This window comes from Hydra viridissima, unplaced genomic scaffold, assembly GCF_058129835.1.
Source record: "Hydra viridissima isolate aposymbiotic clone 2 unplaced genomic scaffold, HvirCarnegie_v1 scaffold_5, whole genome shotgun sequence".
Classification (NCBI taxonomy): Eukaryota; Metazoa; Cnidaria; class Hydrozoa; order Anthoathecata; family Hydridae; genus Hydra; species Hydra viridissima.
The window spans coordinates 19,090,960-19,103,216 of record NW_028324304.1 but is presented as its reverse complement, the minus strand read 5'-3'; the positions used below and the strand labels follow the sequence as shown (position 1 = coordinate 19,103,216).

Below are 12,257 nucleotides of genomic sequence, written 5' to 3'. Positions count from 1 at the left end.
TATTATTATTATTATTATTATTATTAGTATTATTATTATTATTATTATTACATTAATTATCAGCGTTATAACATAGCATAATACTCATGACAAAACACACTACTCATAACAAAACAACATTAATTTGTTAATGACGTTTTAGTGATTTAATTTATCTAAGAGTTTTGTTAAGTGTATTGTAAACTCTGGAAAACTTAAATTTTTTAGCTATAAGAAATATGGAAACATTAAATTAAATTTTTTTCCTTCTTTTTTTGAAGCTTAGCATGATTTTGAGTCCATTTTAGGGAGTATATTACAGATACCGTTATTTTTTTCTCTTAATGTCTTTTCGAAAGATAATAGAATATATTGAAGTTAGCATTCATGGGCGCCGGCAGGCAAGGGCAAGAGGGGGCAGTTGCCCCCTCCTGGAAAAACAAAATAACAAACTTAATATTCATAAAATTTCTTTTAACTGTTAGAAGATTTTATTTCGATATCTCATCAATTTAACTCATTTATAGTTTACACATTTTAATGTAAACTACTACCGTTTAAAATCAAATATTACTATCAAATGCAATGACTTCCACGATGGCGGAAGCTTTTTTATAAAGGCATATTTTATGTTTTAAAAAAAAGATATTTGAATGAAAGTTTAAAAAAATATATGATAGAAAAAGATCATAGAAAAATAAAAAAGGAATAAATAGAAAAAACAATAGATAAAGGAGAAGTATAGAAAACAAAAAAAAGAGAGGAAGAAAAATAAAGGAAAATATAGGAAATAATAATAATAATAAAAAGAAATCGAATTACAATAACAAAGTTCTTACACAAACAAATAAACTGGTCTTTACCTTAGGACGAACTATCTGATCTTCAATATCAGTCCAATAACGATCGCTAACTCTCGATTCAACTTTACAACAATACAACATTGCATTAATTCGATTACGTACATGCTCCAAATGTATCATCCATCCACGAACAGTAAATAAATCCAACAAACGATTAAAAAACATAGGATTTGTGCGCATATAAATCTGATAATGCTCCGTACCTGAATCTCCAAGCTCCAATTGAAATATATAATTAATTCGATTTTCAACAAAAAAACTGAACTAACAAATCAGGTAGAACATCTGGATTATTGAATGTAGCAAGCCAATGACGACCACGAATATTAACTCGAGACATGTTATCACTTTAAAAGCTAAAGCACAAGTGCACAAAATTTAAAACGCCGCAGTAATACTAAGCGGCGTTTGCGCGGGGTTGCCATGGAGATGAATAGATATGAATAATTGATGCGCATGAATAATTAATAACACGCATGTACTCAAAAGTTTTTTAATTATTTACATGCATATTTACACGAATATTTACACGAATAATTAATTACACGCAATACTCAAAAGTTTTTAATGAATGCACGACATCATCAGCTGATCATGTTGTGATGAATTTTTTGATTGAAAAACTACTCAATTATTTGCTAATTAACTGATAAATTCGCTGCGAAAAAAAATTTCGCAGCGGATTTACCAATTAATTAGCAAATAATTGATCCTAAATAAAATCGTTTAAACTTTTATGAAACCTCTTAATTTGTATCACCTACCTTTTAATGAAATTTCTGAATAAACGGTAATGAGTCAAAACCTACTTCTTTTTATTCTATTAACAAATAACCTATTTACCAAATTGGAAAAATAATTGTTTTGATATCTATTTCCGTTAGGTTTTTATTCAAGAAAAACCGAAGATTAGATTTGAAAATTCTGCAATCGTTTAAACTTTCGTGAATAGCTGTAGAATAAAAAAAAATTCAAAGAATTTAAAATTTAAAAAAATTAAAAAATTGAAAGACACTAAACCACCTCCTGTTTTGTACTCAAACTTGATTTACAATTTTTAACTTAAGCAGATTTTTTAGTGTCAATTCTTCACCTCCCAATATTTTGGGATTTCTCCTTTAATTTGCTCGATTTGTCTCATGACTGTTCAATATCATTATCAGTGATAGAATCTTAACTCATAGATCTCCCATTTTTTATCGATTCATCTTCCACTTGCAGTTGAAGATCAATCATAATTTAAAGTCGAATCATAATTTATCAATCATAATTTAAAGTCGAATCATAATTTATAGTCAAATCATAATTTATAGTCGAATCATAATTTAAAATCGAATCATAATTTATAGTCGAATCATAATTTAAAGCATTAAAGTTTCTACATCGGAAATAAAATTCAAGTTCATTGTTTTTAACTTTTTCTTTATTGTCAGTGTAGCATATGAAGGAAAGTGGCGTTGCTACGGCCAAGTCTTGGGATAAAATCATACGTGTCTTCTAGTTGTTCATGCACTTCTTTTGCAGAATTTGTTTTTTACTCAAATGATGGAAAATTTCAAACTTCCGATTGCAGGATTTTCTTTAGTTATTTTTGAGACATAATTATGATAATTCAAGCTGAATAAAGATAATTCAAGCTAAATAAATTATCATTTTTGTAAATAAAGTTAAAAGATCAAACCATGTAAAGAAATCAAAAAATCACATGTTTTATTTTTATTAGCTTTTAAAAGTGACGATTTCCAAGACCTTAAATTGAACGAAATTAATATACGAGACGAATTTGTATTGGATCAATCAATTTCCTGAACTGTAATGCTTTTAAAAAACTGATTTTAAACAAATGCAGTATCAGACAAAATATGGTGGATAAACTCAAATTTAGAACAAAAGTTGATCAAAAACTAAAAAGAACTAGTAAAACAACTGTACATATTAATTTTTAAATAGTTTATTATGTTCTTAACAAAGTTTAAAACGTTTGAATCATGCAAAGAATCACAAAAAAAGTTCAAAACACATTTTTCTCAACAAAAAACATTTTTCCTTGGACAAACCAAGGTGGACCAGTGGCGTACCGAGGGTGGGGCGGGGGGGGCGGTTCGCCCCAGGCCCCGTCTGGGAGTAGGCCCCCAAATGTTAATACAATTTATATTTTTTTTACTTCAGCCGGATTTTGTAATAGTCAACATTTTTGTTCTGTAATCATAATTGTTTACAACAAAAATGAACCTGAAACATGATCGTATTTGCTTGCCAAGATAATAAACATCCACAGCAAACAAACCAAGATGTAAGAAATTGAAATGACATCTTGGCCAATAACAACCACCGTGACTGTTTCGGAGGCCCTCCGCGAAGCTCCCTCCCCCACACCCGCGAGTGCTAATAAATAGATTCGTTTATGTTGTTTCGTTAATGTGATTAATATACTCTATCATTCAGTACCTCAATAATTCGAGAGCAAATCACGTCTTCAGTTCGTCATCACCAAGTTACATGGTAAGTTATAATTTTATTCCTGCATATAGGCCTAACAAGGCTGCGTGAGAAGATTTTAGTTATCAGGTTATAATTTTATATCACACGTCGTTTTATGTTGAAGCCACATAAGGGGCCTGTCCTTAAACACTATCCGTATTGTCAATTTAATTACTTGGTTTTTAATAACTAATTTTGACCTTAAAAATGAGTAGGCCTAGCCTATTTTGGTAAACAATTTTTATGAGTAGTACGAAAACATTTAGTTTTGATATTGTTTGCTCGTCCTTGCGAATTTCCCATATGGAAGGAGCTATTTCCATAGGTGGAATGGACAAATTTAAGCCCGAAACCATGATAACATTCATCTTGGGGGCCCCAGATTCCGAAAACATTAAAATTAAAATCGTTTTTTTTAAATCCTCCATATTATTCTTATGGTTCATAAATCAAATTAATATCTAGCTTATTTGTGAACATTAATAAATATAATAAATACAATAATTAAAACAAATATAATAATTATAATAAATATAATAGATATAATAAATATAATAAATATAATAAATATAATAAATATAATTATCATAATAAATTTAATAAATATAATTAATATAACAAATATAATTAATATAAATAATATAATTAATATAATAAACACAACAATAGTTGTAAATATAATAAATATAATATATATAATAAATAATATATTAAATATAATATACGTCAAAACAGAAAACAAACAACTAACTAAATTAGAGGCACATTAATATACAATGAGAACATCTGAATTCCCCTTTGAACAGCTGCTCTGAAAATACTCGTGAAAGCATTAGCAATAAAAGGCAATCAAACAATTCCCTTAAGAAAATTCTAGAATAAACAACTCCCGTTGAGACAGCCAATCTCTGCCAACCTGTCTCTAAAATAAAACCACGAATAATGACAAAAAACAATTCCAATGAAAAACGTTATTAAACACACCTTAAGAATTACCTAACTTTATTCGTGGAGACATGCGAAGCTCTGATGCGTAAATAGAACAATAGGCCATTGAAAACCTACAACGATAGAACAATGGAATTTTAAAACCAGAAATTTTACATTTTCATGTGCGCACATTTCACTTTAAATAGATATCTACTAACAAGCGAAGTGAAAACATCATTAGTTATGCTGTTACTTATACTGAAATTTTTCAAAGAAAATAGCCGAAAAATGTAATTCAAAACTTGACAGTTTTATCTTACAGTGTTTATTTATTAGGTTTGGTTCGTTTTCAAACCAATAACGCGAAGGTTTGTTTTATTTTCTAAATACTTTATTGTCTTAAAGTAGAACAATTATTTTCAGAGTCAAGAGACCTGTTGATAACATGAAACGAAACTATCCCAGTGGATGGGAAAAGAAGAAAAAAGAAAAAGCCAAAGAACAAGAACTACAACGGTTGTCGGGTTCAATACTTAAATTTACTAAAAGAGCACTATCCCAGGCAAACAATGAAGCAGGGCCAGAGGAGGGCCCTGAATCTTTAGAAGGCCCAAGTACAAGCTATGGCCAACGGAATGAACAAACAAGCAATGAAGAACAAGAAAAAGGAGAAGAAGAACAATACAAAAGGCAAGAAGAAGAAGACATAACCAATTCGATACGTTCTGAATCAGAAGATTTAACATTAAATTATGATGTTGGAAACTGGCCCACTCCAATGCCAGATTATCTCAGAATCGATGTTATAAGACAAGGCAGTGAAATTTACCAGAACTTGGAGGGGCCATTTGATCCAGTTCAAAAACCAGGAGAAAATTCAAAGGGTCAAACTAGGCAGCTGACAAAAAGCTGGTTTTACAAGAAGCTTCCAAGTGGAGAACAGATTTTGAGGAAATGGATGGTCTATTCTCATGAAAAAAAATCACTGTTTTGCTTTTGTTGCAAGTTGTTTAATAAGAACGATAATCCAACGACCAAATCAAGTTTCATCACAGGATTCAATAGTTGGTGGAAATTGAATCCTAAAGTATCAGATCACGAAAACTCTGAATTGCATATTAACAATTTAGAAAAATGGAAAACACTTGAAGCAAGGCTTCTCCAAAACAAAACCATCGACGCTGCTCACCAAGACGTAATGGAAAGAGAGAAGAAGAAATGGAGAGACATTTTGCATCGTCTCTTAGATATAACACTTTTTTTGGCAAAGCAGAATTTGCCTTTTCGAGGCCACAGGGAAGACTTTGCTTCTGAAAACCGTGGTAATTTCTTGGAATTTGTTAGCCTCCTTTCAAACTATGACCCTGTTTTAAAGGAGCACAGCATACGGCTTCAGCAATCATTGGAATCAGGATTGATTCCAGTTTCTTATTTATCGCCTGCAGTGCAAAATGAGTTTATATCTCTTTTAGGCGATGCTGTAAAACAAGAATTAATTTGTGAAATCAAGAAAGCTAAATTCTATGGCATATTGTTTGACAGCACGCCAGATATATCCCACACTGAACAAATGAGTCAGGTCATAAGGTATGTGAAAATTGACAACAGGAACGTGGAAGTGAAAGAATCATTTCTAGGTTTTATTCCTCTAAGTGGGAAAAAGGCAGACTCCATAACACAGGAAATTGTTCAATCTCTTGAAAAGGACGGCTTGGATTTAAAGCTTTGTCGAAGCCAAGGATACGATAATGCCACGACAATGTCTGGCATTCATACAGGAGTACAAACCAGAATTAAAGAATTTAATCCAAAAGCAATATTTGTGCCTTGTGCTAACCATTCGCTTAATTTATGTGGCGTACATGCTTTTGGTAGTGTTTCTGTTTGTGTCACATTTTTTGGAACTTTGGAAAGTGTGTACACGTTTTTTTCATGTTCAACACATAGATGGGAGGTCCTAAAAGAAACCGTTGGAGTGACAGTGAAGAGACTTAATGATACCAGGTGGAGTGCTCATCATGATGCCGTGAAACCAATCTTCAAACATTTCGAAAAGTTGGTTAAGGCTGTGGAAAAGCTTTGTGATGCTTCTGAAAACCTAGATACGAGAGGAGCAGCGGAGGTGTTGATGACAAACATTTGTAATTTCAATTTCCTTTGCTTCTTGTATTTGTGGTACCACATTCTACTCGAGGTGAATCATGCCCAAAAATATCTTCAAATCGAAGGTATTAGCTTGGAAATGTGTGTTGTGAAGCTGAAAAGCTTGAAGACCTTTTTAGTAGAGAGTCGAGAAATTCTGGTCCATAATGCTGTAGAATATGCGACCCAGACTTGTGCTGAAATGGGCATTGATATTGAAAGCAGAAAACGCAAGCGAGTGAAAAAGATGATGCCAGGAGAAACTGCTAAAGATGCAGGTTTAACTCCACAGGAAGAATTGAAGCGTGCTATGTTCGAGTGCATTGACCACTTTCATGTAGAATTAGAAAAACGTTTGACCTCGATGAACACTGTGTATGAAAAGTTTGCTGTTGTACACACAGGTAATCTTTTGAAGGCAACTGATGAAGAAATTGTAACCTATGCCCATCAGTTTTCAGAAACTTTCAATGATGTAGAGGAGGAAGAAATGCTGCCTGAAATAAAGAGGCTAAGAAGGCATCTGAAGGCTTCTGGCATCAAATTAGACATTGCAGCTGCATGGACATCCTTGAAAATGCTTCAGTTTATCATCGAAATGGACTTTCGTGAATCGTTGCCAAACGTGACTGAAGCTCTTAAACTGTTTCTAACTATATGTGTGTCCGTGGCTTCTTGTGAGAGGAGTTTTTCAAAATTGAAATTAATTAAAAACTATCTCCGCTCTACAATGAGCCAGTCTCGTTTGACGAGCTTGGCCATAATATCAGTAGAAAACGAAATTGCAAAGTATGTGAATTTTGATGAGTTAATCAAACGATTTGCAGAAGTCAAGGCTCGCAAGAAAGCATTTTAATGTGTTTCTAGAGGTAACTCTTTGCTGTAAATCTGTTTTTTTTACTGTACATTGTACATCATTGTATTATCATTTAAAATAAATAATCAAAACTAATGTTTTAATCATTTGTGTACATAAATGAATTTCTATAAATGATAAAATGGCGTTAATGGATATATTTATATAAACATATAAACTGATAGATAATGATATAGATGGTATTTGCTAATTTTTGTTTATTACAAACGTTTTCAAGAAAGTGGAGAAAGATAATGTGTTATACATACATTCATTAATGTAGTATATATATATATATATATATATATATATATATATATATATATATATATATATATATATATATATATATATATATATATATATATATATATATATATAGGCCCCATTTACCAAGTGCCGCCCTAGGCCCCAAAACATGTTGGTACGCCACTGAGGTGGACAAATCAAAACGAAGCTTTTTTTATAAGATTTCATTGTCTTTATTCAATTTACCGTATTCTTTTGTTTTCACTTTTATCAAAACATTACTCTAAAATAATAAAATAGATTTTGGAACGTCTGGCCAATTATTTTTTCAATTAAACTAAAATTAGATTTAACTCGTGATGTATGGCGTAAATTGCAACTTAAATTGGCTTACGACAAATTAGAAAGTGTTTTACGTGAAAATATTATTAAAGATTTTAAAAGCGGAAAACTCAAGTTAAAATTTGTAGAAAATATAGTATAGCTAAATCGACTGTAAGCAAAACTGTCGAATCATTCGGATCTCGTGACTGCTATAAAACAAACCATCGGGGCGCACATCCAAGAAAAACATCACAAAGACTAGATCGAATAATTGCTAATGAGCTTAAAAAAGATCCATTTTGCCATCCACAAAATTAACCGAAAAACTTGAACTACAAATCTCTAATCGTACTGTGCGACGAAGAGCTAACGAAGCAAAATTGTTTTCTCGAATGCCTGCCAAGAAACCACTAACTTCTTTAAAAAATAGAAAGCTAAGACTTGCGTTTGCCAAAGCCACCAAAATTAGACAGTAGACCAGCGGAAAAACATACTTTTTAGTGATGAATCAAAATATAATCTTTTTGGAAGCGCCCGCTAGAAGCGAGTCTGGAGACTAAAGAACACCAGATTCAATACTAAATATACCAAGAAGAGTGTTAAGCATGGAACGTCTGCTATGGTTTGGGGATGCTTCTTAGCACTAGGAACTGGTCCTATTCACAAAATTAATGGAATTATGGACCGCTTTGTTTACAAAGAAATAATGGATGATGTTATGTTACCACATGCTGAATGGGAGATGCCCCTAAAATGGATTTTTCAACAGGACAATGATTCCAAACATACGTCAAAAATTGAAAAACAATGGTTCAAGGACAAGAATATTACCATATTGGAGTGGCCTGCACAAAGCCCTGACTTGAATCCCATAGAAAATTTGAGGGAAATAATTGACAATAAGATTTAGCGTGCAAATGTGAAGACCAGTAAGGAATTATTTGAACAAATCGAGAAGGCCTAGCGAGAGATTAATATGAGAAATGTTGACTCATTCATTGAGTCTATGCTTTGAAGAATGAAAGCAATAATTAAAAGTAAAGGAGGTCTTACCAAATATTAAATTAATTTTTGAAATATTTTGAAAAATAATAAATTAGTTTTTGAATATGTTTCGAATTTTCAGTCGATTTTTTTAGTCGCAGCTTTGAAAAATGCGCAAACCATACAATACGGTATATTTTTAAGAGAAATTTATGATAAAAATATTAGGAACAGTACTGTAGACCATTAATTAACTGATACCCGCTTTACTTGGCCAATGAAAGCAAATGCACTTTTTACATAACCTGTTCTTAATCATGAAGAAAACAATTTTTAAAAAAGTTAAGTTTTTATGGAAATGAGCTGTTGATTTTAATATTGGAGGTGGTAAAAAAGCTGAAAAAGAAAGATTTAGTTTAAAGTTAGAAAATTTTTTGGACATCTTATTTTGCAAATGTAAACTAAGCCTTTGTTCAGAGTACAAATACAGTTTAGAATGTATGGAAAAAATTCATACAAAGTGTCAATTTTAGAGCTTCAGTTTATCTATTCTCAGAAACTTATTCCAATCAAAAATGTCAATTCTTAAAAAACGAATATTGACATAAGGCTAGAACTAAGAGAATAGGGCTAGATTTATTATTTAGGGCTAGATGAATTAGGCTAGAACTTTTAAACGAATATTGAGACAAGGCTAGAAATGGAAAAATTTGACCAGAATGACACCGAGCAGAAACTTAATCCAATAAGAAATGTCAAATTTATAAAAAACGAATATTGATACTGGGCTGGAACTTAGAGATATAGGCAAGAACTGCACTGAGCAAGAATTTAATCCGATTAAAAATTTCAACTTTAAAATGGATATTGACACTAGATTAGAACTAAGAGAATAAGGCTAGAAATATCTTTAGGAGAACCATAATTTAATGAGAAATTTCAATTTTAAAAAGAATACTGACACCAGGCAAAAAATGATAAAATAAGGCTAGAAGTACCTTTAGGAGTCTAAAGCTCCTACATTCTTAAATCTGGCTTTTTACACTTTTCATAAAGAAAATCTCTTTTATAGGGATATTGCCGGGAGACTCCTTAGATCGTATAAAAATTTGCACTCAATAATAGTCAGAATTTGCACTCAATATTAGCAGAGAAGCTATTATTCGTAAAAGTCCAAAAAAGTAGGAACTTGAAACCTTGGATGAAGAACTGCCCAACTGCAAGCAGGTGGTCCTAACTTTGGATCATTGAACCTCGCTCTAATGATGCCTATCAAGCGACAACTTTGCACTACATCAATCATAAGTTCAAGTTAAGAAGGTGGTTTCTGGGTGTCAGTCCCTTTTCAATACACCACACTGGCAAAAACATAGCAGAATGCCTCGATAAATTAATCGAGTGTAACAAAGCCTTAAACTCAGTTGACCAGACATCCAACTTGAAAACTGCACTCTCCCTTTCCCTAAAAGTGGAATCAATAAACGAAGATTCAATCCAATATGCAGATCACAAATTGAACATGATCCTCAGCAACTCCATTGAAAAGGCTGATGTCTTGAAGTCTGCTATTGATGCCACGACAAAAGTGATACCCAGGATAAAGTGTGAAGCTAACCATTGTGAGTTAGTTAAGGCTTAATTATTGGTGAGGATCCTGATGGTCCAATGGTGCAATGGTGCAATGCTCTCAAAGAGGAATTGGACAAGAGATTCCCTGAGGGAGGTATCAAAACAGAGGCGTACGTCATGGGAAACTTGTTTGACCTCCTTCTCAAAGATTCATTTCTAAAAAAAGGCAAACTTCCAGAAACGATCTGAGGACGGGGACTTAACCATCAGCAATGAAAAGGATGCATTGGTGAAAAAAATTATTGTAGAACACACTTCAACAAAAGCTTACCATGATTGCCTTCACAACAGGAACAACGATCTTAATGCTGAGCTACAAAGCCAAGAAAAGGAAATTGATGAAATCTTAAGAATGCATTTGGATGAGATGGCTTTTTTAATTGGACCAGAAAATGAGGATAAGCACCCTTCAATGGAATGAGAATTCAATAGATACTTTGCCTTCTCAAAAGTCGACCAAGACCTAAGTTTTAATTTGAAATAAAAAAGGTTTTAACTGATAATTCGTTACTAGAAGTATGTAACATTTCGTCAGTAACTGTTGAAGATTATATACTTGGTCAAACATAAAAATTAGTTATTGACGGAAAATTTTGATAATATATGCATGTGCTCGTTTTTAAAATTTATTTTTAAAGTATTTTAATTTTTTCTTAAGGTTTACTCTCTTGACTGGTGGAGATCAAATGAGAAGCATTTACCGTTGCTTGCTAGTCTGGCATGTGCACTCTTGTGTACTCAACACACATCATCAAGCTCAGAGAGGGCCTTTTCACAAGCTGGAGTGATAATAACCAAAATAAGAACAAAATTGAAGCCTCACACCACCCAGAGACCGACCTTCGTTCAGCTGAACATCTAGAGGCTTTTGCCTTTAGTGTCTCAGGTTCCAATTATTGGCTCAAAATAAAATGAAAATACTGAGGCCTGGGATTTAGAGGAAGAGACAGATGATGAAGAATAGCTTTTTAGATGAGTTTCTAAAAAAAATTTGTCAGTTTTCTAAATAAAAATCGTCCGTTTCGAAATTTTATGACAATTTAACGGGAAAGGATTGTTATAAATTAAAAGATAGCTCTCATAGCTTTTAACGGAAATTTCGAGCAAATTAATTAATTTACGTAAGTTAGGACAAACCTTTTGAGCAAATTAGTTGAAGTTGCAAATTAATTGAATCAGTAACTCGTTGGAAAAAAAGGAAGGACATTTCTCAAAATGAGTTTTAAAAGCACTAAAAAATTGTATTTATGGAATATTAATACAAGAAAAGTTGAAGAAAAACGGTTTTCCTACCTTAACATTCAATAAGGTCTCCTTCTTTTTTGATCAATGTTTCAAGTCAAGGGCGGAAAGACAAGCAAGTGCTAATTATGTAGTTCCTTGAAATAGAGTTCCAACCACGATAATGGATGACTTTAATGAATTATCATTTGAGTGTGCCTTTTTTTCAAGCTTTCTTCAATGTGTTTGACTAATTGTAGATGAGTATGTGTTAACTCTTTCCCTACCACAAGCTGCTGACGGCGGCTTTTGTTTTTCATTTATTTTGACCACAAGCCGCTGGTAGCGGCTTTCTGACGTGCTTCATTATTTATCATGTTTTGAACATGAGTACTAATTTATGACTCATTTTACTGATTTATTCAAAAAGTGTACTTAATTCTCTGCATTATTAAAAAAAAGTAACAGTCATATTGTAAAAATTATAGCAAGATATTTTATTACAAAGTTTGTGGTTTTTTTTAAACCGCTATCAAAATGAAGTCGTCGTAAGTAACGTATAGTGCCGATGAAGCTTCTAAAATAATGCTTGAATGGTT

General features: G+C 32.3%; 2 protein-coding genes across 6 annotated transcripts in view; one reads left to right on the top strand and one right to left on the bottom strand.

The window, feature by feature from the left end:
- Positions 1-1,211, bottom strand: part of LOC149889184 (uncharacterized) — a 12,676-nt gene extending 11,465 nt beyond the window's left edge. For 2 of the 5 annotated variants that reach the window (XM_090086820.1, XM_090086822.1), the window contains exon 1: positions 843-1,211. The gene's annotated coding sequence lies outside the window, so the exon portion shown is untranslated. The remainder of the gene's footprint in view (positions 1-842) is intronic. The other 3 variants (XM_090086819.1, XM_090086821.1, XM_090086818.1) reach the window with 2 other exon arrangements.
- A 3,025-nt stretch (positions 1,212-4,236) lies between these two features.
- LOC149889183 (zinc finger MYM-type protein 1-like) lies at positions 4,237-7,347 on the top strand. Its single transcript, XM_090089294.1, has 2 exons — positions 4,237-4,543; positions 4,677-7,347. Exons 1-2 carry the CDS (start codon positions 4,434-4,436, stop codon positions 7,249-7,251), a joined length of 2,685 nt encoding a protein of 894 aa, XP_089945420.1. The 5' UTR covers positions 4,237-4,433; the 3' UTR covers positions 7,252-7,347.
- Positions 7,348-12,257: the final 4,910 nt, after the last annotated feature.

What these genes read in the sequence shown, in the direction of transcription:
- LOC149889183 (XM_090089294.1), top strand. Translation starts at nt 4,434, where the DNA reads ATGTGCGCACATTTCACTTTAAATAGATATCTACTAACAAGCGAAGTG. An exon ending in AAAGAAAATAGCCGAAAAAT is followed by an intron (nt 4,544 to 4,676) that starts GTAATTCAAAAC and finishes AATTATTTTCAG; the next exon opens with AGTCAAGAGACCTGTTGATA.